Raw genomic sequence first — 19471 nt, 5'->3', positions numbered from 1 at the left:
GCGTCTACACACAAAATGTCATTTCTGCGTTTACACCAGTGTAACACTCTCTGGTACCCAGCTCTTTCGGTCTTGTGGCACCTACAGTGTGTGGGGAAGGAAGAAGTATGTGCTGGATGGATCACGCCAGGAATCTGCTAGACCCTGGATTCTACCACTACAAGAATGACAGCTTTTTAATCCAGTTGATAATGTCACCACTTTCAGGTTATAAATGTTTATTTTCTGAAATAATAGACTAGTATTAACACACTGATGTTTAAAACTAAGGGTGCTTGAATAAGCAGGCCCCAGACACCATCCACTGGCACTCTGGCTTCTGTCTCTCAGCCTGGCTACTCCTTGCTAGGCCACAAGTTTATCAAACCTGTCTCCCATCAGAGGAAATACCTCTAAGGTCTGTCTCAGGTAAAGAAGGCCTCAAATACGAAGTGACGGTAAGTGCACTACAGACCACTCGGCTCTAACATGAAGGATGGTCTCTACACTATTCCTAGCAGTGAATTACAAGGTCCCAGATAACTACACGTGGGGCTCTCCTCTGATTGCCCCGGACACTGATGTTCCTTCCTCTCTTCTTTGTGTTAAAAAACAAACTTAATTACCAAGACTCTGAAGAAAAGTTTAAAATGATGCACTACAATTTGTAAAATTACTTCATGAAAATTATATTTTGAAAGGTGTCCAAATAGGCACTGTCTTTGTCTAGTAATAAACACACCATACAATATACTCCTACAAAATGAATTTTATCTTTTTTTAAAAACATTTTTAAAGAGAATAAGAAATAAATAAATAAATAAATAAATAAAAGCAATAAACAAGAGTGGGGGCCAGAGAGATGGCTCAGTAGAGTAAGTGCTTCCCTGGCAAGCACAAGGGCCTGAGTTCAATCCCCAGTTTCGCTAAAAAAAAAAAAGAAAAAGAAAAAGGAAAAGCGATACAAAAATCTCATTTTTTATTTTATTTTTGGTGGTACCAAGGATTGAACTCAGGCTCTTGCTTGCACTTGCCAGGCTAGCACTTATTCCATTGAGCTATCTTCCCAGCCAGACTCTCATTTGTTAAAAAGCACAAATCCTAAAACAATGGGCCTAGAAACAATACATACCTCATCAAAAACCTCTGATTAACGACTTGCTCATTAGATATACAAGCCGAAAGAGCAAGGAAACATGACAGGGGCAAGCCATACTGTTACATGTAGAAGATGGGTAGGGCAATGATCCTGAGAATCTTCAGAAGATTTTTGAATCTTGCAGTTAATCGGAATGATTCTCACCCTGACTAACTATATATACAAACATCTGTGAACTAAGCAACTGCATTGAAGATGGCAATTTGTAATAGTAGGTTCGGGGGGCCTGCCCCTTAGCTTAGTTCTTTAAGTGGCTGCTTCAACAAAGCAGTCAGGCTCAGGTTGTTGTGGTTCGATCCCCACAACTCAAGCCAGCCAAACCTGCCCTGAAGGCATTCGGAGCAAAAAAAAAAAAGAAAAATCCTTCTGTAATAGTAGGTTCATGCTTGCAGTGCCTGTCATTCTGGTCTTCTGAATACGGGCTGCTTGTCATGACATGCCAGTTGCTGCTGTGCTGTCTCTCGGGTAGATGATTGTTCAAAAAGAAGAGGGTGAATGAAGGCAGGAGACAGGAAAAGGAATGTTGCAGGACTAGCTTGCTACAAGGTTGTATATGGTGAGATTTCTGGACTTAACATGTAAACATAAGAATTATATAATTATGCCTATTATTAAAAGATATTTTAATTTTTTAAATGTTTTTTCTTCATATTCTGTAGGGACTTAAAGTTCAACATATCAATACTTGATGAAAGGGGTCGGGGAGATGGCTCAGTGGAATACGCGCTTCCCTGACAAATGCAAGGGCCTGAGTTCAATCCCCAGTTCCAGAAAAAAAAAAAAAAAAAAAATACTTGATGAAAAATACCTGTTCCATGCTATGCCTAAGAAGTTTGATATTCAGACAGATAGTGAGGTTAAGCTTAACAGCCTAGGTTGTATGGTAATAACAATAAACTTCTCTTCTGGAGGGTTAACAACCTAAGTTTGCAGACCAAAAATTAGAAAAAAAGGAGGGCTGCACGGAAAGTCAACATTTTGGCCCTATCCTTCCAAGGTCAATTAAGACTCAGGACATATGAGAATTTGTACTGTAATGTCATGTAACTCAGTAGTGTCCCACATTTTCTAATCAAAGAGATTATGGGGCCAAAGAGGAAAGTGATTGATGATGTAGAGTGTGCCTAAGGAGAGTCACATGGAGAGAAAACATTCTCTCAGGCTTTCACAGACAGCACATTGTCCAAGCAATGGCTGTGACTCATCCACATGGCTGACACTGACAAAGGATCTACAATGTGAGGTATAGGATCTCAGGATAAATTCTTTTTTTTTTTTGGCGGAACTGGGGATTGAACTCAGGTCCTTGCGCTTGCCAGGGAAGCGCTTATTCCACTGAGCCATCTCCCCGGCCCCTCTCAGGATAAATTCTGAGGGGATTTGACTGACTTTATCAGATCCAAAAGCTACAACTCTTGTTGCATAGGTCTTGCTTTATCTTGGTTTTAACATCTGGCAGAAAAGTATAAAAACGAAGTATAAGAAGTAAAGCCATGTTGTTATGTTGAGCTGTAGGGGACTTAAGTCAACAGTTTCTGACACTGCAGTCAAGCGGAAGACCCAATACTATTATGGATTACTGGACTCTTTTAGAATATTTTTGCTGAGTTAACACACCTATAATATTCAAACAAGGGAACTAAACAAAAAAGGGGATATATAAATGAATGTCCATTTTGTATCTGTGTATTCAAAATGGTTAGGATAGATATACAGTTACATTCTCTTAATGAATAGAGTGATTTGGTCTAATAGTGTTTGTAAATAGGATATCATGTCTGCATCTTGTACAGCAAATAACCACTAAGAAGACAGTATGCAATGTGTTAATTATTGAAACTGTCCTACCAATTTGATTTGAAACTGTCTCATTGCTATTTGTCCGTCAATAAAATTATGGAAAAAAATAAAATAAAATAAAATCTAGGATTGGAGATTTCATTCAAGCCAGCTATTCCCCTCCTGGGTACTTTTCCAAAACAACTGAAAACCTCATACCACAGCGATATATGTGCATCCATGTTTATAGCAGAACAATTTGTCATACCTAAATCCTGGAAATAACCCAGATGCTGATTAACTGAAGAATGGATGAAAAAGATGTAGTATTTTTACACAATGGAATATTATTCAGCTATAAAAGAGTATAAATTTGAGTCTTTTTTTCTGTAAAGGGATGCAGAAAACATACTCGTCTTAAGTGAAATAAACTAGACTCACATGTGCAAACATCAAAAAAAAAGAAAAAGATATACAAACCCCTGGCACTAACAATTCTAGGGCCAGGGCGATAGCTCAGTAGATTAAGTGCTTGCCTGTCAAGTGCAAGGGCCTAAATTCAATCCCTGGTTCTGCAAAAAAAAAAAAAAACAAAAAAACAAAAACTAACAATTCTAAATTTTCATAGATGTGACATTCACAATTATAGATCTTACAGCGAAAAAGGAAAAATTCTGTCTCCTATTGCTGAAAGAACACACTGCACTTCACCAGGCAGCTCCCCAGAGTTCACCCCCACTGGAACTAGTACAAAGAAAGTCCAGGTGGCTCTCACCTTGGCAGCCCCTCAGTAGGACTGAGTAGACGCGCTGGCGCACGGGACGGTAGATGAAGGCCTGGCTGGGCAGGGCTTGGTCCAGCTCGTCTTCCAGCGTGTTGCTGCACTCAATCTCACCACTGCTCAGGATGCTGTACACCAGGTAGCTTTCCGCATGGACATGCTGGGTCCTAGCGATCTGCTCAAAATGAAAATGCAGCAGGTTTGGGTTTTCTGTGTACTACCATCTTCCATCCTTGCTTGTACTGCTCTTCCTCTGCTGCCCACCTCCAGTCTTGTCGTATTCAGCTCTGCAGTATCTCATCATTTTGCCTACTCAAGGTCTCTCAGCAACCACGTACTTGCTAATTTCTACCAGGGCTGCCACAAAAGGCTCCCCACTGACTCCAGATCTCGTTTCTTCCCTTCCCAGAAGAACCACTATGCTGTCTTCTCGGAAATTAGTCCATCGCTTCCTTCCTTGCTTCTCTCCATTGTTTCCCTAGCGTGAATGGCTACCGTGAATCCTTCACTGTGACACTCCAGTCCCTCAATCTCCTGTCCTCTTCTACTGCGCAACCCCACATAAAATGCTACAAACTCAGCCTCAGTGGACTTTTTCATGGCTCCTCAAGAACAACCCTCTCCCAACTCCTCTTACACTCTAGGAGCACAAATCCCCACCCAGAAAGTTCTTCCCCACCACAGCTCCCACCCTCCTACTCCATGATTTACATTCATCAGAAGTATCACCTGCTACATGAACTTCCTACTCCTCCCATCTAGAACGACCCAACTCTGTCTGTCTCCTGGGTCTCAGCGGCTATCCTGTCTAACTTTTCCTGCCAAACTACGAACTGTTCTGAGTCAGAAACTATACCGGATTCATTCATGTGGTCAGTCAACAAGGTTGTTTTGAGGTGGGGATCTTTCAGTTTCCCAGGCGAGCCTTGAAATCCCTGCTCATTAAGCATCCGGCCTCATCTTCTTGAGGAGCTGAGAGCACAGGTATACCATCGTGACCAGCCTGTTTACTGAGCAAAACCACAAGCCACATTTCCCTCTGCATGCCGTGTGACAGAAAATAGCATGTGTGGTTTAACTAATTCTACTTTCCTCATTTAAGCAGTTATAATCACTTTGTCTACAATAACTTATATATAGATCTTATTTTCCTGTGAACATTCTTATTACTTGGAAATAAATATACACAGTACTCTTCAGAATTCAAATCCAAATAATCTCCCAAAAGCATGTAAAATGTGATGGCAGGATGACCTGCCACCCACCAAAAGATTCTGATTCAGGGTTTCATTCATGTATGCTTTAGGAGTCTTTGTTAAGTGGACTCTATACTGTAGACCTCAGCCAATTCCTCCACCCCACACTCCTCATGTAAACTACAGGTTTACTGAAAGATGTCAACTCACAGGGCCACTTAAAGGTGACAGAAGTCAATGCTCGAAGAGCATACACTAGGAGACGTGGGGTCCCACTCAGTTCATCAGTGGAAAACCATTACAGACTGCCCAGGCGTCTGGCCCTCTTCAGCCTAGACCACAGCGTGATGCCTACTGCACTGCTAGAACGTCTCCAAACCAGGGGAAACCTGCTAATTGTTTTCCTAGCAGTAAGCTCAGTTTTAAGTGAGAAAGGAAGGGAGGGATTATAAGTCAGGCTGCACTGTAGGCCCGAAGAGTCCTGGCTTGGTGCTTTGACCAGGTGACAATGATCACAAGTGACCAACACCTCTGGCCCTTTCCATACAGACTATTTGAGATGTTCAACTGTGCATGTCCTTTTAGGGCAGAAATGCTTCCAAGTTGTTTCCATCCCCTCTCCCACTTCCGATTGCTTTTATTTCAAAGGAGTTGACATTTTCACACTAAGATATCTTTAATTTTGACAAGTTACAGAATTTGAGATACTAACATTCACTTCTGAGAACATACAGTGTAAGTTCTCCAGAATTATGATTTTTAATTAATCAATTAAATTAGTACGACCTAAGTGCTTTTGTTTCTACCCTTCAATGTTACAGCATATTATACTTGGAAAAATCGTATCTACATAATTTAACAACTATACAGCACAATTAATGTACTTTATCAAGCATTATGTAAACCTTATCATTTGCTTTCCAATTTCATTTTTCCAAAATGCTTTCCAGAAAACACAGAGGTGTGGCTGGGAGTGAGGGCACACTCCTGTAATCCCAGCATTTGGGAGGCTGAGACAGGTAGATCAGCATGAGTTTGAGGCCGGCTAGACTACAGAGTTCAGGCCACAAATGAGACCCTGTCTGACACAGACAACAGAGGTCATGCTCTGCCATTGCTCTGTACTGTGGCCTTTCCACCTAAGGCATCTGGGATAACTGCTTGTTCATCCACACGGGCTAGAAGCCTAGTTGCCTATGACACAAGGGTAAACTCTACTGCACAAATTTTTTAGAAAGAGCTGCAAGAGTAACTTAAACTTTAAAACTGTCTAAAGACATAACTAAGTTCACCAATAAGGCCTATATGAGCTACCGTGTTACACAGCACCTGCCTATCTGCCCACAGATAGGTCTTCGAGGACCTTCTGAGGTTCATTTTGTCAGCTCCTCAAACCCTTGTGAGTGGCCTCTACCCTCTACCTGGCCGCAGCATCTGTTTACAGCCACCAAAGCTGCTGCCAACCCAAGTGCTTGTCTAACTCAAGCCTGACATCCTGGCCTCTTCATCCATAGCACTCACACTCCAAGGCTACTCTTTTGTTCCTGAAAGCTGCCTTCCTTCCTGGGCTCCTGCTGGGCTCATTCTTTCCTCATTCTCCTCCTCTCTTGGTGGTTTTTTACCTCTCTAGTACACATGCTCTTTTGCCAAGGCTCCTGTGAGATATAAAAGAACAATTCCCAGGCTGGGGAGACAGCTCAGTGGCATAAGTGCTTGCCTGGCAGGTGCAAGGTCCCGAGTTTGATCCCTGGTACAAAAAAAAAAAAGAACAATTCCCAAATGCTTGTCTCCTGCTAGTAAAGAACTTGAGGTCTGCATCTCACTGCATGGACCTGTCAGAATGCCATTTACCCCACTCCCTTGCACTGGGGCTCAGCCTGCTTCCCCCCTTCTCCCTCAGCTAATGCAACGACCATCCCTGGTGCCCAGAGAGGAACTCCATTCACAGCATGTCCCCCTTACTGGAAGTTTTACTTCGGAAACATCATGAGCCTGTTTTTCCCTATTTCCACTGCCATTTTTCTAATTCTAGCTTTGTCTTTCACTGAGCTTCTGCAAGTCATTTCAAAACCATCCTCTGCAGCATAAACAACCAATGTTTCATAAAGCATCTATCTGACCATACAACCCTGCTGAAAAGTATCCAATGCTTCCTCCATGAATACTGAAGGCCAAAATTTTCATAATTCATAGGACACACTCTGTCAGGCCCAACTCCCTTGGAGGAACTCAGTGAGGTGAATAGGAATGGGACCCATGAAGCAAGGAGAAGAGCATTAAGACAGACCTCAACCCAAAAGGAATACGAACAGAGCCATATGCAAATGATGAGGAAGTCAAGAAACAGAGGGGCCTGGCATGGCAGTGCATGCCTATAATCCCAGCACTCAAGAGACTGAGGCAGGAGGATTACCACTAGTTCAAGACAAGCAAGCGCTACACGGTGGAGGGAGGACACAGTGAAATGGGGACATTAGAAAGCATACAGGGTACAGGAAGACAAGCCAACACTGCCTCCCCCCAGGTAATTCAGGGACTATGCAGGCCTTTGCTCTATGTCAGATGCTACTTCCCTACAGCCATGTGTAAGATTAGGAGTACGTGGCTTCAACAAATCTGTCCACATTCATGGTTCTAGACTATCGACCATTCCATCTTACCTTCCCAGATGCCACTGAACTTCATACTAGCAGCACAGGTAAATGTGATCTTGCTAACCGCATGGCATGAAAGGCTCAGGTTCAAACCCTGTCTCTGTTGAGTGTGACCACCATGACTCTAGGTCATCACTGGCCTCGACACACCTCCGCTGTCACATAAGAAGGCAAGTATCAGCTTTCTCTTAACAGCTTCATGATGGAAGGAGCACCTGATAACTACAAAGTACTCACATATCTAATGAGAACCATCTCTGTGTGATCTACACTCAACTAGCTATATCCAGTCTGCATCCAAAAGCTGAATAAACTGAAGCAGCCAGATCTGGCTCTCTGCCCTCTTTCCACACTTCTTGCCATGATATCGCTCACCTCCTCAGACTGCTCTCATCCCTGTCAGCACCAGCTCTACTCCCACGTTGTGACTCACAAAGCCTCTGCCTGCCAACAGCTCTGCCTGAAGTCCAACTCACCCTCCTCCAGTTTCTAGCCCAATTCCTTTCTCATTTGCAGTACTTACACAGTGCTTCCGCATTTTCACGTGTACCTCTACTAAAAGGGTGTTCTATTCTAGATCCTACTGTAGTTACTTGTGCCTAGTAATAAGTTAGCCTATCTGCTAACGTAGTAGACAACACGAGGTTAACAAGATCAATATGCAGCAAGAAAGGGAAGAAGTCACTAAGAGAAGTTAGAAGTATGAGAAAAAGCAAGTACTTCATTCAACAAAGTATTTAATGAGCCACTACAAGCAGATATTATGCTACGCACAGAACAGTATTGAGAAAAGACAAGACTCTGCCCTCAGCACTGCAAGTCTAGCTAGAAGGCCGTATCATACTTGAAATCATCACCTTGCAATCACAGGGTGTGCTATGAACACAAGGGACACAAATCATGCATGGCGGTTAAGCTTAAATGTCAACTTGCTTGGCTTAGGACTGCCTGGAGTTTAGTAAAACACACATCTTTGTCCAGGTGGGTCACAAAACCATAACCTTGGTCCCTGGCCCCTTCATCTCTGGCACTGTTCCCCTGCTTGTTTTTCCCAGCTTCCATGAACTCAGCAGCTCTGCCCAGCCCAGCCTTTCTACCATGACATTTCTGCTTTAGAGACAGCTAATGAACTGCATCCTCTAGAAAATGGGCAAAAATCACGTCTTCTTCCTTTAAATTGTGTATGTCAGGTATTCGGTCACAGCAATGAAAAGCTAATACACTACTGCCCACTATTTCTCTAAGTGATGCGCAAGTTGTAACAGAAAAACCAGTAAGTGTTAAATACAATGGTAGCAGAAACTCTTCAGGAAGAAGGGCATGTGCAGGGCTATAAAACTGAGAAAGAAAAATCAATGAGACATAAAGCTCTGGAAACAACTGCAAAGATCAGGTGCTAAAAGCCATGACTACTCAGAAGCCTTTGCTTTGGCCCTAGAAGTGACGAAATGCAAGCAATGGACTTTATTTCTGCATGCAGCATGACAAGTGGATTGCAGGAGGGAGAATTCTGCTCAAGAAGTGTTCTTAGGGATTGTGACCATCACCCGGACAACACAGCTGCACTAGGATAGTAGGAATGGACACTACACAAACGAGCAGCTGATTTAATAAAAGCAGTAAGACTCATGAATATTGCTTATAACAAAGGCAAAGAATTCTTAGAGCTATTGCTTATATAACTAGATGAAATACATTGATACAACACCTTGAACAATTAAAAGGTATCTAGCTAAGATCTTATTTGAGTACAAGCGCCTGAGTTCAATTCCCAGTTCTGCAAAAAAAAAAAAAAAGATTTGATTTGATTCCGAGATGCTGCAATGCCTCGGGATATTCACATAGCTGTACCTTATCTGTAAACCTGGGTAACAGGACTAGGTGTGTGATTCAGGGTAACTTACCATGTATGAGGGGATCATGGTAATACCTATCTTACAGGACTAATGAGGCTCAAAGGAGCCAAGACAAGCACTGTGCCTAATGCAGCACCTACTGGAAACAGGTGCCTAGCTGTGACCCTCCATCCAAACTCTTGTTTTTTTGGAATTATTTATTTGGTACAAGGTCTTGCTACACAGTGATCCTCCTGTCTCAGCCTTCCAGCACTGGGATTACAGGCATGCGCCACCATGAATGATTTTGGTGGCTGGCACAACACGACTGGAACCCTGGGGCTGGAAAGGCATGTGGTACTGGGGATCAAATCCAGGTCCTTGCACTTGCCAGGCAGGTGCTTACACCACTGAGCTATCTCACCAGCCTCATCAAAACTCTTTAAAGGTTCTGTAACACTTTCACAATTACTCCCAACTCCCATAAAAGTATGGCTCCGAATCTGCTTCTCTGAAGAACTTTCCCCTGTACCTTAACCCAGAGCTCTCTCTCCTTGGAATACACCTCTGCTCATTTTACTCATGTGACAATACCAAATGGGGGTTATAATGTAATGTGCCTTCATGTGCAGAGCACCATCCCAGATCCAAGAGGTTCTTACTCTGTGTAGCCCCTGCAGCCCCTTACCCATGACAGGTAGTAAATCTTCACTCACACATCCACTGGTTGATATATTTTCAAAGATGACATCTTAGATTGGGGTGGGCACATCCACCTACCTTTAAGATTTCAGGATCTGAAACCATGGGCACTTGCTCTTTTATTTCTGGCCCCATAGTCATAGGATCTTCTTGTATAACTTCAGGGTGTACACACATGGGTGCTTCTTGATTAAATTCAGGGTCTGTTCCCACAGGTAACTGCTGGCTTATTTCAGGATGTACACATATGGGGAGTCCTTGCTTGGGCTCAGGATCTAGATACGTGTGAACTTCTTGCTGAGAGTCAGCATCTGTGCACATGGGACCTCCTTGCTTGGATTCAGGATCTGCATGCATGGGAACTTCCTGCTTACATTCAGGATCTGCACGCACGAGAACTTCCTCCTTCAATTCAGGATCTACACGTACTAGAACCTTCTCCTTGGAATCAGGATCTGCACACACTAGGATGTCCTGGCTAGACTCAGGCTCTGTACAAGTGGGAGCCCCTCGGGGGGATGCAGGGTCTGAACTCAGAGATACTTCTTGCTTGTCCAACACTGTTACACCTTTGGGCTTTTGGAAGAGCCATGGAGATTTTTTTCCTGGCAAGAGATATGATGCTACTCCTTTATAAAAAAGAGCTTTGTTTGGTCCCAAAGGTAACATCTCTTCTAATTTTCTCTCACCTTGATGCAAATGAAGAACTTTGGATATGTAGTCGGACACAGCTAAGATAATGTTACCCTTTTTGTCAAAGCTCCCTTTTGAAGACGTATAGGAAGACAAGCATTTGTACCGAAAGCTTTCAAACATGCCCTCCGGGATGATATCATTACCAAGCAGACAGGCCAACAGAGGCAGGTCAGCCAGGTGGAGGCCCAGACTCTCACAAAGCTTCTCCCGACACAGCATGACTGTGTTGAGACTCTCCAGACAGAGGTCACTAATAGACAAGTAGGGACAAGTATCATAAATCAAGTAATCAGTGTCTTCCCCAAGAATCCCAAGGCAGTTATGCTGGAGACCATAGGAAGCCACTTCGTAGTCTGCCTCCTGTAATGAACACAAGGTTTGCTGACCCATCGCCTTCAGAGCAAATCGCGTAAATATGGCCAGCCCAGAGGGGATAAAGAACATATTTCTGCCTGGCTGCTCCCTGCGTGACTTTATGTAATGGAAAATCTTGGAAATCTCCTTGTTGTTCTTAAGCCTTCGTTTGATCCACTCATCTCTCTTATTCTGTTCCACCATGCCATCAAAGAAGAATATCAACTTGATGCCGACGGATTCAAAGGTTTTAACAAAATCTCGCAAAGCAGCAAAGTATTCTCGCCACTGGCCACCGCAGATCCAAGATTCTGGAGTGTACCAGTACCGGAGACAGCACATGGCGTCCACCACGATGGTTGGGGTACATGCTGGGTGCCTGCTGAGGTGGTGTTCGGCCATCTCTTTGAGGTTGACGACTGTACACACATGTGGGCAGGTACTCCTCACGAACCCCTGCAACCCTCTCACACCCATAACTAAACTCTGAAAAAGAATCTGTAAAGAAAAATAAATTCACAATGAGTAACTATGACCTCATCACTAGACATATAGAACTTTTCAAAGCAAACACAAGGCAAGAGCTAATATCCCAAAACATTACGTCAACAAACTAATGCAACACATTGGCTAGGAGTCTAAAAATTTTCAACTGAAACACATAAAGTGCTTTACTTAAGCGTTTATGATTTATCAGTTAGAATTCAAAGACAATAGAGTATACCAATTTTTTAAGCTTTTCACTAAGGCTATTATTTAAGATATTTCAAAAACACATTCAGGGGCTAGCCAGATAGCTCAGTGGACTAAAGTGCCTGCTTAGGCAATAATTTAAGATACAATAGTTCAAGAGTTAAAATTCAAACTTTAGGAAAAAATATAGCCAAGGCGGGAGTGGTGGTGCACATCTATAGTCTCAGTACCCGGGAAGCTGAAGCAGATGGATTGCTCTGAGTTTGAGCCCTACCTTGGCTACACAATGAGCTGAAGGCCAGCCTCAACTACAGAGTGAAACCCTGTCTCAAAAGATAAACAGAAAACTTTATTTAATAAGATATGCTTCTACATAAGATGTTCTTTAGGCAGGCTACAAGGTTCATCAATGATCAGAAAAAAATTTATAAACCTATCTTGCAGCCAGGTGTGGTGGCACACACCTGTAATCCCAGCACTCAGGAGGCTGAGGCAAAAGGATTGCAGACTGTTAAGAGGCCAGTCTGGGCTACATAGTGAGTTCAAAGCTACCCTGAACTACACAGAGAGACACTGTCACAAACAAAAAACAAACATTTCAGTGGTCCATTTTTTCACTATGGTTTTATCTATATCATCAGGATGTCATGTCTTTTGAATAAACACAACAAAAACACCTTTAATATGCAAATAGCAACACGAAATGAGTTATGCCTCTATAAAACACAGGGCTGAAGGACCAGACACATACACACATTCACAATCTTTAATCTGTGAAACTCTGATAAGACTGGTTAAAAAAAAAATCAAAAGTTCTATTTTACAAATAAATGGTAAATAATTATTAGGTTGAGAAAAGGCACCTTTTTTTTCAAGTGCTAAGGATCTAACCAGGGCCTCACACATGCCAGGCAAGTGGTTCTACTGTTGAGCTACACTCCCATCCCCAAGGAGGTTAGCCTGCCCCCTCCCCACTTATTTCTCAAGAATTTACCCACTACTAGTGGACCCTGCCCTCTTATGGTAACAATATGAAGCTATCTGTAATAGCCATTAATAATCAAAATATACCAAATTTAGGCAGAGGATTATATTTATGTTGAAATTTAGAGAAGATTCACTCACTGTCATTAAATGGGCTATGAACACACATGCCCCAAATCACTACTTTAGTACTGCTACAGAGTTTACTATGGAAACATTGCCAAAATACCACTGCTGCAGTAGAACAGGCCTCAAAACATGATGATTCCCACGCCAGTGGATCTGCTGAATCCCACAGGAAGGCTCCCCTTTTCCCCCGTACTGAAGACCTAACGCAAGGCTGCACAATGCCAACCAAGTGGGCCTACCACTGAGTTACACTCCCAACCCCAGGGAAGTCAGCCTCTTATTTCTGAAAAAGGGTTTTTTCTGTCCCTTACTATTATCACAGGGGGAAGGAGACAAGCTTTGAAAAGGGAATACAAGAACATAAGGATCGAACAGTAAGCAACACGTAGACTATTATTCTATGCTTAGCTTTGAATTAAGCAGGCCAAAGGTCAAATTTCAAATCTGGAATCTGACTCAGCTTCTATGTTCTTTCACAGCTCCTCCATTGGGTGCTGTGGTCCAAAAGAGCTCACAGCCAGTCCCTGGGGATTCCTGCTCTAGGAGTTCTCAGGCTTGGGCAGCTCGCAAAAGGATGGCTGAACTGCTCAGCACACAGTCAACACACACATAGGGAAACAGAGCTAGGAGGATCAAGGCAAACCCTGCACCCCCTGCTAAACTGCTATATCCATGGGCATCTTCTGCCACACTGGAGCTGGCTGCCTGTCCTTGCTAATAAAAGACTTTTGTTTTTTGGTGGTACCAGGGATCAAACTCGGGACCTTGCACTTGCCAGGAAAGCACTTATTCCACTGAGCTATCGTCCCAGCCTTCTTTTGGTTTTTGTTTCAGGCATTTTATACTAAAACTTCAAATGACAACAATAAATTTCTCAACATAGTCCTTTTCATGAGAAGTCAGGATCAGCACTCTTTAATTTTATTGATATTTTTGCTCTTTCTTATCTCAGTAATAAAAATCTTTTAGCTAAGAAGCCCCTGGTTCTTCCTCTTTTCAACAATTTCCTCACATTTTTTTAATCTTTAAATCTGCTCATATTTTTATTTTTTACCAATTTTGAGAAACATAGCAATGAGATAAGTTTCAAAACCGATTAATAGGACGGTTTCAATAATTAATACATTGCATATTGTTATCTTCTTAGTGGTTATTCATAGTAAAAGACGCAGACATGATATCCTGTCTAAATACTATTAGTACAAATCTTTCTTCCCACTGAATTAAGAGAAAGTAGCTGTATATTTCCTCACATTCTGAACCACAAATTATCTCAGGAGTGTGGCATGACAATGTATTCTTCTGTGGATTTTCCAACTAAGAATCCAAGGACCAGACTTGGGAAACTATGATAATAGAGGATGCTGTTCAGCATCTCTTGGTCTGAACCATACTTGTGTGGTACAGTTCACGCGGTGTGGAAGAAGATATCCAAATGATAGGAAACTGGGTATTACTTCAAACAATTATTTTTTTGCCTTCCCTTTGAGCATATACATGGAGGCATTTCATTCCTAAAGAGAATTATTATAGAATGAGGGACGTTTTACCTGCACATTATGTGGGAAATTTTCATATGTAAATAAGCGCTATATAAGAGAAAGCATGAGTTTATGCCCCATTAAGCAGATTTTTTTTTCCCCAGAACCAGGGATTGAACTCAGGCCCCATCTCCCTGGCCCAAGCAGAAATTTTAATAGCCCAAAACATGGTCTGGGATGCTCCAGCATCAATACTACTAAGGTGACCCTCTAAGGCCATCACCTGACACATGAAGGGTTCCATGAGTATCAGAGAGAATAAAGAGGTTACTCTAGGCAAATTAGTGAGATGCTGAAACAAAAAGGACTAGAGATGTAGCTTGGCAGTTGTTATGGTTTATGTCTAGGTGTCCCCCAAAGCCTCATGATCCACTGGGATTACAGGTGTGAGTGCTGCTGGGATTATGGGTGTAAATGCTGCTAGGATTATGGGTGTGAATACTATACCCAGCCTGGGGCAGATAGCCTGAATGCAACATAAGGGAGACAGACTTCTCTGTTGCCACTGTTGCTGTTACTCCTCCCTTTTGTTCTTGCTACACTCTGCCATGTGCCAGTCTGCGTTGGAGCCAGCTGAGTATGGACTAAAATCTCCAGTGATTGTGAGCTAAATAAACCTTTCCTTCCCTCATTTTGGCTGTTGGGTATTTGTCCCAGAAATGAGAGAATACTGAGACAGAATTTGGTACCAGAGAAGTGGGGTCGTTGCTGTTGCTAAACCCAACCATGTGGATTACAAGCTTTTGGGAATGGCTTATGTGAAGAGATAGGAAAGGTTTGGAGACATCGCTTACAAGAGAAGCACTGGAATAGCTTTGGCCGTTCTATATGGGAGATTCTGGTCAGAGCTCAAACCAGAAGGTTGATAGAAATCCTGCCTGTAAAGATCCAGCTGGGGAGGTTTCTGCTGGGAAAAAGGACTGATTGGTTGTTGGGACTCCAAATCATTTGTGTTTTGGCTTGGCAGTTTGTCTGCATTTTGTTCTTGTCGAGAGACTTTGCCTGAGCCTGAGAGTATGCATGGTTGACTGATTAACCTTCCAAAAGAAATCTCAAAACAGCCAAATATTGAGGCAGTGGCATGGCTATTGTTGGGGATTTTAAGTCACTTTTATGTTGAGAATTGAGAGTAAAGAGCCCAGCAGGATGATTTAAAATGTTGTGAATTTGGTCAGAAAAGAAGCTCCTGCCACATGGACTGTACAATTTGCCACAGATTGCTTCAGATGGTCCACATGGAACTGCAGGACTTAAGCTGTGGACTGCAAAGATAGAGCTGAAAGGATCTCCATTGCAGAGAAGGAACCAGAGAATGGCCTGAAGGCATCACAAGAGGTACAGGTCTCCACTCTCCGCAGTCTCAGAATTGCAAGGGTGAGGGCCTTTGTCTTGGGAAAACTGCAGAGTTCCATTTTCCAGAACGGTGGTGGCAGTGGCCACGCCAGGTTCCAGAATGGCACCAGCGTGGAGAATTTATTCCTCAGAATCAGGGTCAGAGTGCTCAGCAATCCAGGCATTCAATCTCTATGGCCAAGAGAAAAAGAATCCTGGCTACTGCCCCAGCTGGCAGCAGACCTTGGCATCATCCACTGGTTTTAGGCACTTGCACAACTCTCAGAAAGAAGTCTTTCACCTAGATTTCAGAAGGCCTGGGAGGCCAGACAGTGTGCCCCTGAGAGGGTGGTGTGTAAAGCTGTGAGTGAGAAGCCTGTTCAGTGGAAACCCCCGAAGTTTGGAAAAGTCAAGAACATGGATCATCTACAGAAAACTGTAAGGGGAGAGCAAAGCTAGCCTAAGAGAAAAGCCAGGGGAGCTACCACCGCCAGAAGTGCCACAGGGGTGAAGCCACATGGACCTCACAATCTGCCAGACGGCTTCCAATGTTCCACATGGAGCTACAGGACTTAACGTTTGCCCTGCTGGATTTTGGATTCGTGTTGGTCCCAGTGCTTTATGATGCCAGTGTTTGTACCTTCTGGGATGGTAATGCTTATCTTGTGCCATTGAATGTTGGAAGTGTCTAACTTTTCATTTGTACAGGGGCTCACAACTAAGACTTTGCTTTAGATCTTGGAGGAGACTTGGGACTTGGACCTTTCAGCAATGCTGAATCTGTTAGGACTTCAGTAACTCTTGGAGGTAGACTAAAATGCTTTTTGCATAAAGGGATATACATGAGTCTCTGGGGCCCAGGAGCAGAATGTCATGGTGTGTGTCTAAGTGTCCCTCCAAATCCTCAACTGGGATTATGGGTGTGAGTGCTGCTAGGATTATGGATATGAACACTACACCCAGCCTGGGACAGACAGCCTGAATGCAACATAAGGGAGATAGACTTCCTCTCTGTCACCATTGCTGCTGTTACTCCTCCCTTTTGCTTTTGTTGTTTCCCACTGCCATAAACTGCTACCTTCTGCCATGTGCCAGTCTGCCTTGGAGCCAGCTGAGTATGGACTGAAGTCTTCAGTAATTGTTGAGTTAAATAAACTTTTCCTTTCCTCATTTTGGGTGTTGGGTATTTGTCCCAGCAACAAGAGACAGTGGTAGAACAATTGTCTAGCATACACAGGGCCCTGAGTTCAATCCCCTCTACTGGTAAGTAAATACATAAATAAATCAATCCAAGGCCAGGTGTATAAACAGAATTGGAAAACCAGATGTTCATGGATTCAGAAGTATCACTAGTCTGGGTGTGGTGGTGCACACCTGTAATCCCAGCACTAGGGAGGCTGAGGCAGGAGGATCACTGAGAGTTTGAGACCAGCCTGGGTTACAAAGCAAGCTTCAGGCCAGCCTGAACTACATAGTGAGACCATCACAAAAAGACCAAAAAAAAAGTGTGACCCCGTTTTACTACAGGAATTGGGACACAAACATCAATGCAGGGAATTCGAGGAAGGAGCTGAAGGACACAACACAGCAGGAGGCTTTCGCCATTCTAAAGCCGAGTTCCACTGTCTCTCTTTTTTCCCCATAATTTTATTTTTTTTAAATTTTATTTTTTATTTTTTTAGGCTCCATTCTCTTGACAGCCAGGCCAGCTCCACCTATTGAGTTAGTAGTGGATGGGATGATGGGAAGGGGAAAGAAAAATTCACAAGATTCTTTCTTCCTTTCAATTCACAAACAGTTGTAGAAAGTTGATAGTGCAGCACCCCTCAGCCAAATAAACTTCCTGACACCAAAGTCCAGAAACAATGCACAATCCACGAGTGCCATCTCTTGCACAAAAATAACAATACTTGTCAGCCCAGCCAAATGCCTCCATCCACAAGGTAAATGTCTATGGAATACTTAGCACATTCCACACCCCTGCTAGGACCATGTTGCAATGAACAAGACCAAGTACCAAACTACGTGATGAATCTTGAAAGATGGTAAAGGCTCAAAGTACTGAAAGAAGCCAGCCTGGGATGTACACATGTATCAAAAGGTGACCAACTGGATACCCTGACTATGGGCAGTTTATTGGCAAAAACACTCAATGGTCCCACTTGCCTAGAGTAGACACAGTATCAGTGCCGTTCAGTCTCTTTCTCAAAGACACATCCTAGTAAAGAACACTGCAGGCGCAGCTGCTGGGGAGGCAACCACCAGTATATGCTATCTGAGGTCATTTGCCCCTAGTCACAGATACAGGATTAATGGGGCTTGAGACTGGGTTCCTCCCAGTAGAACTCACTCCTTACTACACACTGCTGCACTGGAGGGTAATCTGTTCCTTGCACACTGGGAGCACCACAGCCTCCTTCCCACAGATAATTCCCACTCATTCATGGGGTCCTTAATGGGATGACTGGGATACACAGGTCTCTGGTTTTTCCCAGCAATCCAGAACTCTGCCTTTGGTCTTCCCCTACTACTATAGGGAAAATACTGGCACTACAGCACTGTAAAATCTTAGAGGCTGTGGAAACACTATGAAAGCCAGTGTCACTGAATATAGTAAGAAAACTTATGCCTGCACATTTATAATGATTCACTTATCCAGAACTTAGGATAAAAATGACATAAATCTGAGTTTACAAATTAAAGCTAAAAGAACTTAGTCATAAGAAACTCCCTCCAGCTCTGTCATCTATGAACTATTTTTCTACTCAGTTCTCACAATTAACTGGTGGACCCAAGGTTAGAAATAGACAGGGCAGGTTTAGCTAGGTACACTGCAACAGTAAGAAGTGCTGACAAGGGGGAGCCAAAACTCCAAAGGGGAAACCATAGCATATGCCTCACAAGGCTAATATCATTGCTTACCTCATTAAAAATTGCATTTGAAATGCTGCAGATCTTTAACAAATGTTTAGATCACGTTTAGCACACTGTATCTCAAGAAAAAAAATGTTCTTTTGCCACAAGTTATCTTGGTATCTTAATGTTTGCAAATAATTTTGTAACGATTTGCATGACTATATTGTCACTCACACGAGCTGGTCTCAAGACAACAATATTGTCTATGCCTACTATTACAGAACTTGGTGTATGTATGTAGGTTTGTGCAGATATATTTAAAGGTTCACTTTATAGTAAATGCTTCACAATAAAGACTTAAGAGTTCTTTACTGAGTAGTATTTATTGATGTTTACAAGCAGGTCTTTTTTACTAATACAGGTGATTTATTGTATAAAGGCAAATAATTTAACTTCTAAACACTTTTTTCCTTATTTGTAAAAATAAGCAATTTACCTCTCAAGTTGGCAGATTTTAAGATACTATTAAAAAAACTCATTTAGAAGTTACTTTATATTTATGTAAATAACTTCAACTTTAAATAGCATGTTTAAATCCCCACCTTACAAGAAAATGAATGTCTAAAAAAAATTAAAGTTATTTATATTTATTAAGCTTTATAAAAATAACTGGAAGGACTGGGTGTGATGGTCCACATCTGCAATTCCACCAATTTAGGAGGCTGAGCTGTGATTGGAGCCAGCCTGGACTACAGAAAACTTTGATTCAAAACTCCCCTCCCAAAGAAAAGGCATAGCAAG

The 19471-nt window shown here is 42.6% G+C and overlaps 1 protein-coding gene across 4 annotated transcripts in view; it reads right to left on the bottom strand.

Annotated features, from left to right (window-relative positions):
- Positions 1-11630, bottom strand: part of Fam120b (family with sequence similarity 120B) — an 84201-nt gene extending 72571 nt beyond the window's left edge. For all 4 annotated transcript variants that reach the window (XM_023704822.1, XM_023704824.1, XM_023704821.1 and 1 more), the window contains exons 1-2: positions 10164-11630; positions 3693-3873 (exon numbers count right to left, since the gene is read on the bottom strand). In XM_023704822.1, the coding sequence (XP_023560590.1) occupies positions 3693-3873; positions 10164-11612 (1630 nt within the window). In that variant the 5' untranslated portion in view covers positions 11613-11630. The remainder of the gene's footprint in view (positions 1-3692; positions 3874-10163) is intronic.
- Between the last annotated feature and the right edge of the window lie 7841 nt (positions 11631-19471).

The sequence above is a fragment of the Octodon degus genome, unplaced genomic scaffold (assembly GCF_000260255.1).
Source record: "Octodon degus isolate 3935 unplaced genomic scaffold, OctDeg1.0 scaffold00205, whole genome shotgun sequence".
In the NCBI taxonomy this organism is placed as follows: Eukaryota; Metazoa; Chordata; class Mammalia; order Rodentia; family Octodontidae; genus Octodon; species Octodon degus.
This window is presented reverse-complemented; position numbering and strand designations above follow the sequence as displayed.